The sequence below is a fragment of the Chlamydotis macqueenii genome, chromosome 4, assembly GCF_036417535.1.
Source record: "Chlamydotis macqueenii isolate bChlMac1 chromosome 4, bChlMac1.mat, whole genome shotgun sequence".
NCBI classification, from domain to species: Eukaryota; Metazoa; Chordata; class Aves; order Otidiformes; family Otididae; genus Chlamydotis; species Chlamydotis macqueenii.
In genome coordinates this window covers 6,054,900-6,072,551 of record NC_141559.1, presented here as the reverse complement: position 1 = coordinate 6,072,551, position 17,652 = coordinate 6,054,900, and the positions used below count along the sequence as shown (strand labels likewise).

The window sequence follows — 17,652 nt, the reverse complement described above, 5'->3', positions numbered from 1 at the left end:
TCCTTGTTTTCCTGACTCTTGGTGCAGACGGTCTTGTACTTGAAAAGCACTGTCCTTGAATACCAGCTCTACTGAGCTCTGCTGCCCTTCTGTGCTGCTCACATGTGCTCCTCCACTACAAATCACAAGACTAGGCCAATGCCTCCTCCTCTGAGGTGGGGCATCTGCACTTTTCTATTTTCCTTCCTCATTCTCCTTGGCAGGTGAGACCCTGTTACCTAATGGTCATGACAACTAAGGCTGACTCTGGCTTTCACATCCGTCACCAGATCTTCCCTCTTGGTGAGGAACAGATGCAAATCAGTTTCACCATTGTTGGCCCATCTGACACCCGATCTACAGAGACCTGTTTCCCAAACTGTCCCAAGACCCTCCAGCAACCTCCACAATATTTGGCATGCTGTTTTGCTCCCCTTCCAGGTACTCCCAGGGTCACTGGTCGTGAAATTCTCCATGAGGACTTGAATGGGTTCTTTGTCTCCCACAGCACTGTGCTCCTCAGCCTGAGGACATTGGTGCATGTTAGGCTTGGAGGTGAAGCTCATCCCAGCAAAGAAAGAGAGGATTTTGAAAGTGGTTTTGGGTGTGGGCATCCTGTGATACAGGAACATCATGAAACCTGTTGGATTAATCCATGATGGTATCATCAATGGGAAGGTTAAAGGATGGGGAAGAGAAGGGTTTGAGAGTGACGGAACACTTGCAGAGACCTCCGTGTGAGATGTTTTGTGTTCATGTGCTGTCATACATCTACTGTATGGAGAAGGGACAGACCTTGTGTCTCTGCACTGGTGGGATTCAGTCACTGGCCAAAGGCACTGAATTGGTCGGAGATGCCCTGGCTGGTGCCCGTCACACCGCTGCTCTGAATGGGGCTAGGGTTCCTGCACAGGGCCGGAGCTGTCTGTGCCAGCTGCGTGCAGTTGTGCTGCAGAGCCCTGGTGTCTTGCGTAGCACTACAAGCCCATGCTTGGCCATCAAACTGACATTCAACTGCCCTGATTGAGGTTAGGCACAGAAGGGACATATGTGGGACAAGTGCCATTATACGCTGTAGGGAACAGCGATCGTAAGATCTCGCGTTGTGACGGAAAGATAGGCTGACTCCTCCCTTAGGAGTGCACCGCCCACGAAGGCGGAGCCAGCCAGTATATAAGCATGTGACACAGCCTAATAAATCGCCATTTGCATTTCCACCATATTGGTGTCACGGTGCTTATTGGCCCCGGGGTGGATGTCCCTGTACTCCAAGACAGGCCACATGTGGGTAACCCATAGCCGCCTATAGGTCCCACCGATCCTGAACACGAAGGCCAGCAGCGACAAGTGGTGACCCCGACGTGATCGGTGAATTGGGGAGAGAGGCTGACGTGATTGAGATCGGAGAGACCGACGGGCCGGTGTAGAGCCCCATGGGATTGAGGAGCGCCTGCAACGCCAAGATTGGCCTCGAGAGGAACGCGGCAGTAGGTGGGGTCGGGCTAGCCATCCAGAGCGTCAGCAGACGGCACAACTTTCACGGCCAAAGAAGGAGTGAGGTGGTTGCAGGACAGTGGATGCCTGTGTGAAGGCTCACGACCATGGAGACTACGATAAAGGTATTGAAATGTCTGGCAAGGGTACAGGGAATTTGCATCAAATCGGCCTCGGCCAGAGATTGTATAGATTATATGATACGTACAGGAGTGATAGGGACTCCCTCAGATATATTTGATAGAGAAAGATGGGAGAAAATAAAGGGCGCATTCGTGGAGCTTGCCGTTTTAGGCAAGTCGGGTCAGCTGATGACCTTGTGGAAGGTCATCAGGATCTTAGAAAAGGCCCGCGAGGTACGCCAAGTGTGGGTGGGAGCGAAAGTGTGTATAACAGGGAGAACTGAGAGGGAAATGGATGTGCAAACAGGACCCTCCTTAATGGGGGACGAGGAGATGGTGGAAGAAAAATTGAGGGAAGTTGTGGAGAACATGGGCTTTCAGGGGAAAATGGCTGCCGGGGTTGGGGGAGAGAACATGGCAAAGAGTTCGGAGCGGGGTAGGGCAGGCGAGGAGGACTGGCCACCCGAATCGCCTGTTGCCTACCCACTGAGAAGGAAGGAGTCGAAGGAACCCCCACCACAGTACCCCTGGGAGGATTTGGTGGAGGCAGCGAACACAGAAAGATGGAGGGTGGGCGAGGGGGGACCATAAAAAGCACGAAATGAGGGAAGAACATAAACGTAAAAAGAGGAAAGAACAACTACTTGACTGGGTGCCCGGCAAAAGGCTGTCCTTTGATAGCGATTCGGAGGCAGAGGGATGGGCTCTGTCCCTGATCCCCGCCACAAAATGGCGGCAGCCCCGACCGTCCTTCCCCTCGGACTCGGAGGAGTCCGAGGAAGAAGGCAGAAATCATGATTACAACGATGGGGGAGTCGGGAAGGTTCCAGAATGGGAGGGCCCTGCTGACTGCCGGGAGGGGGCGCGGCCCAAAGAGCGAGCCAACACGCCTACAGTGCCAAAAAAGGCAAACGCCCAGAAAGGGGAGAGAAGGGAGGAGTCCGAGACAAATAAGGACATGAGCGCAGCAGAAGTGTTACAAAGTCTCATGAAGGGAATGCAGGAACTGGCTGCTGCGAGGGCTCATCAGAGAAGGTTCCTAAGTAACCTCCCGCTGGGCAATCTCCTGTTGGGGGAGAAACAGGAACCAACTGACTGGAACCTGATAGCGAAGGAGTGTATCTTGAAGGGTGTGAAGTTAGAGTCAGGAGTGACAGCTGCCTTCCCTATAAAAGCAAACCCAACTGGAGGGCATGAGTGGACACCCCTAGACGCAAGGCTTGTGCAAGCATTGTATAAGGCGGTAAAAGAAAAAGGACTAAGAGATGCTGAATGAACAAACGGTGAAACTAAATGTGCTGTTGAGTCTCTTCTTATAGGTCGTCCTCGGCATCCTAGGACTGCTGTGCCTAAGTCGAGACGTGGCTACTGGAGGAATTGGATGTCAAAGAGGAACCTGACGAACTTGTGGGTCTACTTGCCGACATGGAGAAGAGGTTTGGGCACACTCAGAAGGTATTGGAGGCACATGCAAAGGCAATGGATTTAGCATTAGAGCTCCTGGGTCAAGGAGGCTGTGGTGGAGCCGTTAGACAAAATCTATCATTCTGTTGCCTTGATAACACAGATTATGAGGAGACAGGAAGGAGGAATATATATTTAAAGAAGCTCGCGGATAACATAGCGGATAACGCAGACATAATGCGTATAGATTTGGTTAAAGATTTGAACACAGTATGGGAGTGGATTACGAGCTTCTTCAGTTGGGATTGGTTATACACAGTTCTGGTAGTTGTTGTGATTGTATTTGCAATGTTATGTTGCGGTTTGCCTGTTTGCATGATTTTCGGAAGATGGGTTACTGTTCATTTACGTGTATTAATGGATGATAGACATCAGCAAGTTATATATCATTTGTTAAGGAATGCATGGTGAATAAAGTTGTGCCTTAAAAGGTTTATCATGGGGAGGGGGAGATGTAGGGAACGGCGCTTGGAAGATCTCGCATTGTGACGGAAAGATAGGCTGACTCCTCCCTTAGGAGTGCGCCGCCAATGAAGGCGGAGCCAGCCAGTATATAAGCGTGTGACGCAGCCTAATAAATCATGATTTGCATGTCCACCATATTGGTGTCAGGGTGCTTATTGGCCCCAGGGTGGATGTCCCTGAACTCCAAGATAGGCCACAAGTGGGTAACCCGTAGCCGCCTATAGGTCCCACCGATCCCGAACATGAAGGCCAGCGGCAACATGTTACAAATTTAAATCAACAGATTCCCATAGGATATGAACAATTGGCAGAAGAAGGTGCTTACGGTAACCCGCTCCTGCAGGCACAGTTCCTGAGGGAAGCGTATGCTCAAATCAGACATATTGCTCTTAGGGCAATGAGAAAAATTCCAGCATCAAGGGGCAAAGGACCTCAGTCTTTTGTTAAGGTGCTGCAAGGAGCTGATGAGCCATATGCAGATTTCATAGATCGTCTCCAAGCCACTTTAGAGCAGCAGATTGACAATGATGATGCAAGAGGGCTGTTGCTATTACAATTGGCTGTTGAAAATGCTAACAATGATTGTAAGCGTGTATTGCAACCTATGAAAAACCGTAACCCCTCTTTGGCTGATATGATCAGAGCGTGTCAAGATATTGGCTCAACAGGACACCAAGCTGATGCTTTAGCTAATGCCCTTGCAGCACAGTTGAAAGTAATGGATAAAGAGTCAGGACAAGGCAGGTGCTATTGTTGTGGTGCTTTGGGACATTTAAAGAGAGATTGCCCAGAAAATGCAGACAGAAAAAATTTTCCACCCCGAAACTGTCCTCTTTGCAGGAAAGGAAAACATTGGTCTAATGAATGTCACTCCAGGTATCACGCTGATGGACAGCCCTTATCAGATCGCTCAGGAAACGCGAGGCAGGGGGTGAGATCGCGTGTCCCGAACAATCAAATAAATCTGTGTCACACTGTATGGTGGGCGACCTCACTCCAGCCACCACAGGGAGTGCAGGGCTGGAGCTGGCCGCTGCCCACTCAGTTACAATAACAACAACTGATGTAATTCTTATCCTGACAGGAGTTTGGGGTCCCCTCGGAAAAGGGATGTGTGCTTTGCTAATTGGTAAATCATCAACCACTAAACCGGGACTTTTTGTTTTACCTGCAATCATTGATTCAGATTACTTTGGAGAAATTCAAATCATGGCATGGACACCGGTGCCTCCGTGGTTTATCTCAGCAGGACAGCGTATCGCACAGCTTGTACCTTTTCAAGGGGAAACGTCTGGGAAATCTGGACATTCAGGTAAAAAAGGTTTTGACAGCACTGGAAAACCGCAGGTATTGTGGACAAAATCTGTAAAGGGTACACAACCTATGATAACATGCACCATTGAGGGATGTTGTTTTACAGGACTTGTAGATACTGGTGCGGATGTCTCTATAATCCAGAGTTCTGTCTGGCCGCCAGAATGGCCCACAGCAGACCCGGCTTCCACGATTGTGGCAATAGGAGGAATGCAGCAATCAAAACAATGCGCACATCTTCGAGTGATCATCGGACCAGAAGGAGCAGCCCGTGCTGCTCCTTTCATTGCTCCAGTTCCATGCACCCTATGGGGATGAGACGTGCTTGGACAGTTTGGAACTACAGTCCACATAGCAGAACCGAAACAGAAATTGTATGCAGAGAACATTGAACAACCGATCAGAGCCTGGTAGCAACCAATCTTCAAACTCACCTGGCTAACACAACAACCTGTGTGGGTTGCTCAATGGCCCCTACGTCGAGAACGCCTGGAACAACTATGTAGACTGGTGGAGGAGCAGTTGGCAGCTGGCCACATCACGCCTTCCATGAGCCTTTGGAACACTCCTGTGTTTTGTATTCCAAAAAACAACGGCAGATGGCGCTTGCTACAGGACCTCAGAGCAATTAATGCTGTAATTGAGCCTATGGGAGCTCTTCAGCCAGGGATGCCCTCACCATCTATGCTTCCAGCCAATTGGCCTTTAACAGTGATTGATCTAAAGGACTGTTTTTTCACTATTTTTTCTTTCCACAGGCAATCGAAAATCGTCAAGAATGGCAAGGTCTCCTTGAACTACCAATCATGTTGGCAACAATTGCTAATGTCTTTCAGCCTTTTGCAGTTCTCTTTCAATGGCAAAAGATTCTCTATGTGTAATTGAATGGCTCTTTTTGCCACATTCTCAATCAAAAACAGTAGTAACAATTGTTGAAGCTTATGCTAAATTGATACGAAAGGGAAGGGCCAGATTACAGGCTCTTGATGGAGTAGATCCATCTGTAATTTTTATTCCTGCAACCAAAGAAAATTTAAATTGGCTTCTTGCTGAGAATCTCGATATGCAAAATGCTTTGGCTGATTTTCAAGGCCAAATCTCTATTCATTATCCCAAACACCGAATTTGGGCAGAAATTACAAAATTGCCCCTGTATACAAAATTATGTTGCAGACCAACCCCTGCACAAGGCATTACTGTCTTTACAGATGGCTCTGGCAAATCAAGGAAAGCAGCCATGGGATGGAAACCATCTCCGGAGGCGGAATGGCAACATGAAGTTAAAATTGTTCCTCAAGGCTCAACTTAAGCAATTGAGTTGGTAGCAGTGAACATGGCTTTGTTAAAATTTAAGGGTGAGCCTGTTAATCTTGTCACAGGTTCATTTTATGTAGCAGGGATAGTAGCGAGACTTGATTATTCAATGATTAACAATGTGGATAATTCTTTTTTAATGGCTGAACTCGGCATGCTTTGGTCCTTAATAGACCAAAGAAAGCACGATGCATGCACTATGTGGTGCGTGTTTGATCTCATACTGATTTACCTGGTCCTATAAAGGAAGGTAATCAATTAGCAGATTTCTACACTATGTCTGCAATAGTTCCTAATTGATTTGAGCAAGCTAAATTGTCACATTCCTTTTATCATCAAAATGCTAGAGCACTTAAAAGACATTTTCAGCTAACCATGACTCAGGCACGTAGTATTCTTGCAGCCTGTCCTGATTGTCAACTCTTAGCCCCGTTGCCTGCCAAGGAAGGAGTTAACCCACGTGGAATTAAAGGTAACAAGTTGTGGCAAACAGAGGTCACACACTTTGGAGAGTTTGGAAAAATGAAATATGTGCATGTAACAGTAGATACTTTTTCTGGGTATCTTGTTGCTACCGCGCAAGCAGGAGAAAGTGCACGTGATGTTTGTAAACATTGGCTAACCTGTTTTGCAATTTTAGGTGTTCCATGAAGAGTGAAGACTGACAATGGGCCTGCTTATAGCTCTGCACACGTTCCAGTATTTTTACAACAATGGGGTATTGAACATGTCACAGGTATTCCTCATTCACCCACAGGTCAAGCAATTACTGAGTGAACTCACAGGATTTTGAAAGAACAGCTCAATAAACAAAACAGGGGGAATATGGGGTTGGAATCTCCACAGGAAAGGTTATGGAAAGCAACTTATGTCCTTAATTTTTTTAATCAAGATGAGACGTATAAGTCAAAATATGAAGAACAACATGGGCTATCCATACCTTTTCAAGGTAAACCATTGGTAAGGGTAAAGAATCCAATTTCAGGACAATGGGAAGGACCAAAAGATTTAATAACTTGGGGCTGGGGATATGCTTCTGTTTCTACAGGTGATCGACTGCAATGGGTTCCATCGGGTTTTGTGCGACCCTGTGTCTTGGATTCATCGGAGGAGTCACAGGATTGCCCGCTGTCAGCTTGAATGCGCCTGATAGCAGTGTCTGGCTTACCCTTGCTAAAGCAACAAACACAAGTACCATGTGTCTTTCTATCGCTACACTAACCGCTCCTTTTCGTACCTGTTTGGTAGGCATACTATTAGCAAGTCAGGAATTAGATACTTTTTACAATGTCTCAGTGCAAAGTCCATGAGAAAAACCAGGTGTTATTGAGCCTCTCTGGTGGTGTCATGAGACATGGCGAAAGACCACCTCGCAACCACGATGGTGGTATAACACCTCTCTAAATATGATACATGATTTTCCAGCCTTGCCAATTCAACCACAGGAATGAGACATTATGGGTACACTGAAAAGTCACATTTGTTTCTCTTTGAACTACACGGCTAAAATATACATGAATGGGTTTGATGTTTCACCACACAGAAAATTTTTTAAGAACTGGACTTGGTGTAATAACACTGCATCAAGTCAAATTATCCCTGGGATCGATGCTATTGGCCTTCCTGAAGATATTTTTTTGACTTGTGGGGATAGGGCATGGAAAGGTATTCCTGTGAAGGCTGTGGGAGGTCCATGTGCTGTTGGCCGACTAACGCTATTTCATCCTAATATCCCATCTCATAATTTGACATATCAACTCAGCCGTCGTATGAGACGAGTTGTAAAAACATTCCCAGAGAACTGTGATTTAAATGTAAAATTCTGGAATGCAGCTGAGAGAATTTTTGGTTCCTTGATTGCATCCATAGGGACTGCACACACATTAAATATGATTAATAAGTTAGGATGTTGGCTTGCTAGAGAAAGCAATGCAACTAGTATCGCTTTGAAAGGCTTATTAATGGATGTTAACTCAATAAGGCACGCTACATTACAGAACCGAGCAGCCATGGATTTTCTACTCTTAGCTCAAGGCCACGGATGTCAGGATTTTGAAGGCCTGTGTTGTATGAACCTTAGTGACCACTCGGGATCAATTCACGCGAGTATTGGTCAACTGAAGGCTTTGACCCAGCAATTGAAGTTACATTCAGAAGAGGATTTCTTTGGTTTTCTTTCATGGTTTGGGAACCCTGGGCTATGGCTTAAAAGACTTGTTATTTTACGCTTATTAGGAATATTTGTGTTTTTTCTGATTTGTGTCTGTACTCCATGTTTTTAACTTGCATGCAGCGAATGATCGAACGCAGTATTAACAAAATTACACTTTTGCATGTCAATGTAGTGCTTGCTTTAGAATTCTTAAACAAAGAAGGAGGAAATGTAGTTGTCACGGCCCACTCGGGACTCGTGATGGTCCTTTTAATGCGATCTCGAAGTGCAAAATTACGGCGAACACGCCAAAGGGGTTGGTTTCAATCAAACAGCACAAACTTTATTATTTTGCCCGTAAAGCGGCGTGCAATAGGTGAAAGGGAGTGAAAAGGAAAAGTAAAGATAGGGAAGGGGAAAAAAAAAGAAGATAATAGCTACCACCGCGGGTCCAAGGCGTCCCTATGGTCCCAGGTCCAGGCAGCGTCCCGCCAGTCCTCACGATCGATGTCGATGTCGATCCTTGGTGGGGAGAGCTCTTCGGGGGTCTCGTTGTTAGGGGTCGACCTTTTATGCCAAGTGGCAAACCTTGCTCCTCCTTACTTCGGGGATCTCCGCCTGCTCTCGGCCCTTAGGATAGAAGTATTTTTTTTTGTACATTATAATTAGCAAAGTTCCGTTAAAGGACACTTTCTCACCGTTGTTTTTGAGACAGCAGTTGTGATTCATCCTCCTCGATAGCAGCTGCACGGTTATCTCTGCCAGTTTTGACAACAGGGATGAGCCGTGGCACCTCTGCGCCACTCTGTCTGCCGCTTCAAGGATGTTGTACATTTTGTTGTTAGGCCAGAGTCGGCCTTGTCCATAACCGCTCCGTTTTGTTCCCAGGAGGAAAAAAAAACAACTGCATCTCAGGCAGGCTGCTCACAGCAACTCATGTCAAGTTGTGAGCCTAACTTTTAGGCCAGATCAAGTCCATAGTCCGCCTGGAAGTCCTCGATGACAAGGTTGAGACAATACTGGTTTTCGATACTGGTTTTCTGACCGACCCTTACACCACCCCGTGGCTCAACATTGTCGTCAGGACCGCATGGTGGTAGCATAACCCTCAAAGGGAGACAGGAAAGAAGAGAGAAAGAGAAAGAGAAAAGTAACAGCAGCATAATTACCATACAACTTTGCAAAAAGTTAAGCTGTTTCTCTAACATACACTAAAAATCTTCTAATTCTATATCATGTTTTTCTCTAGGCAATCTGCCTTGCACTAGCAGATTTTGGAATATCTATGTAGGTTGGAACATTTATCAGACTGTGTGCATTAAGTACGGAAGTCAAACGTGTCAACTGATTCATTATTTTCCAAATTTTGACATACAGTATTGCTGTTAAAACAAAACTTATTAAGACCAGTATTAAGAGAACAATAATGGGGTGACACAATTTGTTCAACATGCCTGTTGCAGTAGGTGACCACCCAAAAACTGTGTCCCACCATCTATGTTCTGAATCTTTTTCTACCCTTTCCAAAACATGGTGGATTTCATCCACATCATGATGAACTGTTACTAAGGTTTTTTGTCCGTTTTCCCTGATCTTTCCCAGGATCTTGATCAAATCCTGGTGGTGTAATAATTTTTTTACCAAAGTGAGATTCATTCCAATTGGTGCAGGTAGCAGTTCATGAATCAGTGTGTAATTAGATTGCAAGAGTTTGTGAGAGGTCACCGGTGCTAAGTAAGAAAAGTCACATCCAGTGATTTTAGTAAAATTACAAACACAAAAATTTGAGTGGTTCCTAGTATCTACAACTACATCACTTACAGCTATGGAATCGCAAACAGTCCGTAAGCATGCACAACCTTTGCCAATATATACAAGTATTGTCTCAGGGTTTTCGTCAGGACGAATCTCGAAATGGCAAATGTTTTGTTCAGTGTCAAGACAAATGTCTTGGGCTCTGATGGTATTGCTTTCACAAATGAATCCTTGTTGTTCCCGCACAATACATGCATCAACATCAATACTTTGCCATTTATGCCCGTTTTTCCGGGCCCATACTCTATGGTCTAGAGGATAGAGTACAGTTCCGTTGTGGTTCAGTCCTAGCGCAATGATTGGGTATATTGTATCTACCGAAGCATTGTGTATGGTTAACACAAAAGCTGTGGCCACGCTGTTGATGGGGTTATAGGTAAAATTAACCAGATACCACCAGGACTGGAATTTCCTTTCAAAGTCAGTGGCACTGTCCCAAACTATTTTCCGAATTTCAGTGGGGAAAGTGCCTTCTTCACCTTCTCTTATAATTGATGCGGCTACTGATTGCATCCACAGTTGAGCTTGGATACAACTGAGAGCCAGGGAGAGGTTGTTTTGGACCACACTGAGTGCATCTATAACCAATTCATGGTCTTTTTCATTCACCTTCTCCCATTTTGGTAATATATTCGATAACATCCATTGATTAGTTCCCAAAGCCAATAGGGAGGATCGTAAAGGATGTTGCAATTTAGTCAGGTCACTACTTGTGGTAGCCAATTTGTTCATCAATACCTCTGAATCAATACTATTTAGAACTCCCAATCCTGTTCCCAAAACACCAGTTAGGTCTCTCTTTATTCGTTTCTCGGAAGGGGTCCGTTTTTGCAGCCAGGTTGTCCATCCCTCGTAAGAGGTTTTTAGGAAAGGTGAGCAAGCTGGCTGAATTTCTGAAGCATTATTTTGCATTGACAATTCAACTTGTTTGAGGGACCATGATGGATTGAATAACATCTGTTGCTGGCCCATATTTCTGATTACATATGGTCCAATCTCGACAATTTTCGGGTTCAGTACAATAACTGGTTCAGTGGTAAGAGGTGCTGTGTTTGTTGTCACGTTGGGGCTGGGAGTAGTAGTTGGCTCAATAATGGCCATTTTAAATTTAAATGTGAGTGCCACGTCACCTTTCTGGTTATTCCAGAGACAGATTACAAAGACAGGTTGGGTTAGTGTAAAATTACTCCAGCATTCCAATTTTTCCTTTTCAAGGACACAGAGACTCTTTGTGAGTACAGATTCATTAGTTCTTCTTACAATAATTTGGGTTGCTTTTTCATGGATAGATCCATTGACCATTCGGCAACCTATTTGAATTTTTTCTCCAATTGTTCCCATCAAGAGGGGAGCCCTGCTGTCTCTGTCCCAGCCCCACTCATGCTCTGAGTACATTTCCATTTCATGCTTAACCACAGTGGCCAAGTTTAAGTCCAACCGTTTAAAAGGTGGTCCCATGCTTCCTGTAAACCTAAGGTAGGCGTGAGACCATGGCCATTCGGTGTTCTTTTGATTACAGGTCAGTGGTAAGATGCAGAAAAATATTGTAAGCCCAATCACAGGTCCAATTAAAAAATTGGTCATTTTTAGAATTTATGCTTCCAAATTATCATCCATGTGCAGCTTTTCCCACTCACTGTTGTCCCTCGGAGTTCTTCTGCAAGATAAAATAACAGAGCTTGCCTCCTTGAGGCACAGTTAAAATGACGGAACTATCCAACGGGTATTAATCCGATGTTCCTTTCCCAGGGCATCAGAGGCTACCCATGCATATGCATTTAGAGGGGTTTTTAGGACCAATGGTACTGTTCCCGCAGTGGGAAGCTCCACTAAAACAGGTTGTCCTGGGAGGTGAGCTGGATTTTTAGAGTCATTTGGTCCTTTTAAAGAAGGGATTAAAGTAGGGGCTTTTGGACAGAAGGCAGTGATTTTAGGGCATCCATTTACCCCCCATCTGTCATTTACACCTTTGACAGCTTCCCACAGGCGAGCATCCCAATTGCCTTCCTGTGGTTTCAAAAGTCGTTTCAGCAAACCATTGGTTCTTTCTACAATACCATTAGCTTGTGGGTAATAAGGAGTGTGAAAAATCCATTTAATCCCTTCACTTCGTGCCCAATCCTGTACTATTCTGGCAGTGAAGTGGGAACCGTTATCAGACTGTATTTCTTGTGGTTTTGGAAAAGTTCCAAACCATTGTCGCAATGCTTTCACAGTGCTTTCTCCCGTAGCCCTGTTAAAGGCTTCTGCTTGGACTAGTCCTGATATTATTTCCACTCCCACCAACACAAAATGTTTCCCTCCTGATTTCTTAAAGGGTCCAATATAATCTACCTGCCACGCATCCCACAAACCTTTACCCTCTCTTAGATGCAGGGGATCATCTTCTAAAGGGTGTCTTTCCAGTCGCCTACGACATTGCTCACAGGCAGATATGCAAGTTTCGCATGTTGCTCTGGTGACAGGCCAGCCTCGAGCAAGGGCTTCACGATACAGGTCCTTAGCTCCTGTGTGTTTACGCTTTACATGCAACCATTCTAGCAGGCGTTCCCAATCTTCTGTGACTTGGTCCTTTTGTACAGGGGCTAGCCTTGCTAACTCATCCGCTCTGTTGTTCCATTTACCCGCTGAGCCCCCATCTGCCTGATGAGAAGCTACCCATCCCACGGCAAAGTTCCCCTGTTTAGCAATGTTTAAGATATCTTGCCATTTTTCCTTTTGCCACACTGGGATTCTGTTAACCTCCCATTCATTTTGCTCCCAAAAAGGCAGCCATTCAGTACAACCCTTAAACACAGCGTAGGAATCAGTATAGATGTGGATGGGAGAAGTGGCTTGAGCTTCACGCTGGAAAACACTCCACACTGCAATTAACTCTCCTACTTGGGCGCTGCCCACTCCCTCTGTAATAATTTGTTCATCAGAGGAGGTATGGAGTGCTACTGCTCGATATTTCCATACTTTCCCTTCTCTTTTTGCGGAAGCATCGGTAAACCAGGCACTCACTGCTTGGTCGGGAGAGAAAGGAGGAGCCGCTTGGATGACAGAGGCAGGTTTATCTTGGCTGCCATCCGAGCTTTCTGTTTCTTGTATAGCCAGGTGTTTTAAAGCTCCTTCAGTCACTGAGAAAATGTTACAGTAGTGTTCAATCTGGGCATACCATTTTCGTACTGAGGCTTTCTGGGCCACCCCGTCAGGGGGAGGGGTCCCACTGATAACTGCTTTTATCACTTTAAACGGGCCTCTCAGTATAATTGGTTGTTGGCGTGCAATTTTCTCTACTTCTATGAGAGCCAGGCTAACCACAAACAACCCTTTCTCCCAAGCAGTGTATCTCCTCTCGGCATCTTTAAAGCTACGAGAATAAAATCCCACAGGCCTAGTTGGACCCTCAGGGCCCCGTTGCCATATATGTACTGATAATCCTGATATGGCAAATCCCCATTCCACCTGAAAAGGGTCTGTAGGGTGGATAGGACCGAGAGCCTGGTGAGCTGTTGCTTCAAAAATTAACAATTGCATAGCTTCTTCCTGAGATGGGGTCCATTCCCATTTGACCCCTTTCCTCAGCAAATCATAAAGAGGTCTAGCAATAATGGAGAAGTCTGGAATATGTTTTCTCCAGAACACCAATAGTCCTAAAGCATGTTGTAAATCCTTTTTTGACTCAGGCATTTTAATCTGATCTAAAGAAGTGAGGGTGTCCGGTGGGATACACGTCATTCCCCCTTTCCACCAAATTCCCAAAAACTTTACTTCTTGTGATGGCTTTTGGACCTTTTCGGGAGGAATTTGCAAACCCAAATTCTCCAAGTGAGAAATTATATTCTGGTGGGTTGTTTCCACCTCCTTTATTTCTTCCCCCCCCACAAGGATGTCATCAATATATTGGTAAACATCTACAGCTTCAGGTTTTGGTATTTTTTCCAATTCTTGGGCTAAAGCATGATGAGCCAATGTAGGAGAGTGCTTATACCCCTGGGGCAGCCGGGTGAAAGTATATTGTTGCCCTTCCCACGTAAAGGCAAAACGGTCTCTGTCCTCTGGTTGCAAAGGTACCATAAAAAACATGTCTTTAACATCTATAGTTGCCATAATTGGGTGAGCTTTCTCCTGAATTATTGTTACCAATTCCGCCAAATTGGGCACTGCGGCAGTCAAAGGTTCGGTGTTGGCATTCAGTCTCCTAAAATCCACTGTGAGTCGCCACTTTCCATTTGGTTTTCGCACTGGCCACACCGGAGAGTTAAAAGGAGAATGTGTATTTATCACAACCCCTTGCTCCCGAAGTTCCTGCATAACAGGTCTGATACCTTCTTTTGCTCCCAGGGGAAGGGGATATTGTTTGACATTAGTTACTTTGCTAAACGGCAGAGAGGGTGCAGTTTGGAGTAACCTAATATTTAATTGCGGGGTCCCAAAAGTCCACCACAAGCCTTCTGGGTCTTTCCAACCTTTCCCTTTAAGGACATCCATTCCTAATAAATTAGTAGGAATATTCCCGATCACCATTGTAACAGTGACAGTGTTTTCCTCTCCCGGCAACGTTAGCTTTACCTGAGCAACACTCATGGCTTCTGTTGATCCTAAAGCATTCAGGACACAAAAACGTCTTCTCGAGGGAGAGACACCACACCTTTGTGCATCTTCTTTAGTCAAAGCGGAGACTTGGGCACCGGTATCAATCAAAAAGGTCACCAGTCCACGTTTTGGACCCACAATAGCCGTAATTAGCAAATCTCCCCTGCTAGTCTTGGTGAGCTGTCGGATATAAATCCATCCTCCATTCCCTCGCTCACCGATGGGGAATGGAGGTTCTAGTTTTCCTGCATCTGGGGAAAAACCTCACTGTTTCTGTTGCCTGTGTCTTCCAAAGGTGGGGCTGTGGGTGTGATGGGTGAGATTTCTTTCCCTTTGGGTGGGTATTGTTTCGGGTTACACCATTTTGATACCACCTTGCTCAGCTTTTCAATGGGTAAACCATCCATTACATCTCTTGGAACACCCTTTTTAATTCCCAAAAGCCACCACTGTTGTCGGGTCATGGGCTGTGCTCCCCCCGCTGTTTTAAAACGAGGGCTAGGTTGACTGATGTGGGGGGGTGAGTCCCTGATTTCTATCTGACGGATTCCTTTTGGTCTGTCCTCTGGGAGTTTTACTGGACCATATTTTCTTCCATAATTTATCAGCTCCTGTGCTACCTCCCCCCAGGTCCACACCTTCGCTTTATCACCTGATGAAGGTCGAGATGGGCTGAGATCGGAGGGAGACACATTCATAGGGCTATTGGTTGCATTTCCATGGCCTCTCATAAAGCCCTCCAATCTTTCTAAGGGACCGAGTGTCTCAATGGTCTTTCGAAGTTGAATCCCCAAAGGTTTAAGTGACTCTGGGAGTCCCCTTATCAAGGGAGTCATGCTCTCAGGGTCCACCGGCAACATCATTGGAGATTCACATCTAGGAGTTAACTTTCTTTCTTTCATCATTTGCAAACAAGCAGCTTTTTGGACGCTTTCCACCAGCTGATCAACTGTGCCAGTGATTGCAAGAGGATCCCCTCTCTCCAAAGGGTTTAGCCCCCCAGCCCAATAAGCAGCTCGCTGAGTTAAGGACCATGGGGCACGATTATCTCCTGTGGTCAAAAAGACGCCAGGACCCCAATATCCCTCAGCCTCCTTTTCACTCAGCTGGATTTGATCTCCCCCGGTTAGAGATACACGCCACACATACTCCGTCTCAGATTCTTTGGCAAGACGCCCGTACTCCCGCTTCAGTTTGGCAAGCTCAGTAGCGGTATACGGCGACTCCTTAGTTGTTATCTGTGGGTTGCTATCCTCATCATTCAAATAAAAGAATTCTGTTTTAACCAAAGGTCTTACCCGAGGGTGGTCGCCAGAGCGATCCCTCACTTCCTCCAATTTCTTCTGAGGGTATATTGGACTTATCTGTCGAATACCTCTCTCCTCAAGCTTCAGATCTGTCTCACTGTCCAATTCTGAATTCTTTGGATATTCCTCCCTCAAGATAGATTTTAGCAAAAGGTTTTGCTCCTTTTCTCCCTCCAGCTGTTTTTCGAGGTTGGATACTGTCCCCTGAAGGGCCTCCACCAAACGCTGGAGCGACTCAATAATCTGTTGCTCCTGCTCTCGCCGCTTAAGGCGGTCCTCTACTGCTGCTGCCAGACTGGCACCCAGAACAGCACAAACTATGGCTTTGCCTCTGCCAGATTTTACCCTCGCCTCCTTCTGCAAGGAAGTCATTCGATCTACTACGCTCTGCAAATTTGTCCAATTATCCCGAGCCCAATCTTGCCCAGGTGTGGACGGCTGGGCACCATGCTGTGCCAAGAACTCATAAAGCGAGTCTCGATTTCTGACTAACAAGGAGTACCGATCATCAACTTTTCCTGCCATTCTTATTACGAAGGGACCAAACCCACTTCGGAGAGGCTAAACTTAGTTTCCACACACGCAGTTCCCCTGCGTCGCCCTTCTCTTCCCCGAGTGGTTGAAGGGACCAAAATCTACTACAGGGAGGCCAAACTTAAGTTTCCACAAATGCAGACTCTCTGCAGTCGCCCTTCTCTTCCCTGAGTAGTCAGCCTCATACATATGAGGACAGATCCCCCTTTTGCACTAAGAGATCTGATTATTAACTCCCGTCAGACAGAGTCCAAACCTCAGTTCAAGTCCATTAGGTGTGTGAGGTGTGCGGGAAATTCGGATCAGCCCCCTTGCTTTCTAGACACCTCTCATCCGAATGGATGTAGGGCTAGGTGCGGCTGGACCGAACCGTCCTTCCCCTGTTACAGACCACACACAACCTGCACCTCTCTGTCTTTCAGGATCCTGCCGACTACGCCAGTTTAAAAAAAAATGTCACGGCCCACTCGGGACTCGTGATGGTCCTTTTAATGCGATCTCGAAGTGCAAAATTACGGCGAACACGCCAAAGGGGTTGGTTTCAATCAAACAGCACAAACTTTATTATTTTGCCCGTAAAGCGGCGTGCAATAGGTGAAAGGGAGTGAAAAGGAAAAGTAAAGATAGGGAAGGGGAAAAAAAAAGAAGATAATAGCTACCACCGCGGGTCCAAGGCGTCCCTATGGTCCCAGGTCCAGGCAGCGTCCCGCCAGTCCTCACGATCGATGTCGATGTCGATCCTTGGTGGGGAGAGCTCTTCGGGGGTCTCGTTGTTAGGGGTCGACCTTTTATGCCAAGTGGCAAACCTTGCTCCTCCTTACTTCGGGGATCTCCGCCTGCTCTCGGCCCTTAGGATAGAAGTATTTTTTTTTGTACATTATAATTAGCAAAGTTCCGTTAAAGGACACTTTCTCACCGTTGTTTTTGAGACAGCAGTTGTGATTCATCCTCCTCGATAGCAGCTGCACGGTTATCTCTGCCAGTTTTGACAACAGGGATGAGCCGTGGCACCTCTGCGCCACTCTGTCTGCCGCTTCAAGGATGTTGTACATTTTGTTGTTAGGCCAGAGTCGGCCTTGTCCATAACCGCTCCGTTTTGTTCCCAGGAGGA

The 17,652-nt window shown here is 46.1% G+C and overlaps 2 protein-coding genes across 2 annotated transcripts; both read right to left on the bottom strand.

Annotated features, from left to right (window-relative positions):
* Window positions 1-9,549: 9,549 nt before the first annotated feature.
* On the bottom strand, window positions 9,550-11,220 carry LOC147600813 (uncharacterized). Its single transcript, XM_086746631.1, has one exon. The coding sequence runs from the start codon at window positions 11,218-11,220 to the stop codon at window positions 9,550-9,552; it is 1,671 nt and encodes a 556-aa protein (XP_086602757.1).
* A 532-nt stretch (window positions 11,221-11,752) lies between these two features.
* LOC147600812 (uncharacterized) lies at window positions 11,753-16,532 on the bottom strand. Its single transcript, XM_086746630.1, has 2 exons — window positions 14,981-16,532; window positions 11,753-11,805 (listed from the first exon to the last, which is right to left on the bottom strand). Exons 1-2 carry the CDS (start codon window positions 16,530-16,532, stop codon window positions 11,753-11,755), a joined length of 1,605 nt encoding a protein of 534 aa, XP_086602756.1.
* Between the last annotated feature and the right edge of the window lie 1,120 nt (window positions 16,533-17,652).

Excerpts from the sequence above, each read along its gene's own strand:
- LOC147600812 (XM_086746630.1), bottom strand. The coding sequence starts at position 16,532 with ATGGCAGGAAAAGTTGATGATCGGTACTCCTTGTTAGTCAGAAATCGA. Across the intron at positions 11,806-14,980 it reads CCCACCTTTGGAAGACACAG|GAGGCAAGCTCTGTTATTTT; the intron begins GCAACAGAAACA and ends CTGTGCCTCAAG.
- LOC147600813 (XM_086746631.1), bottom strand. The coding sequence starts at position 11,220 with ATGGCCATTATTGAGCCAACTACTACTCCCAGCCCCAACGTGACAACA.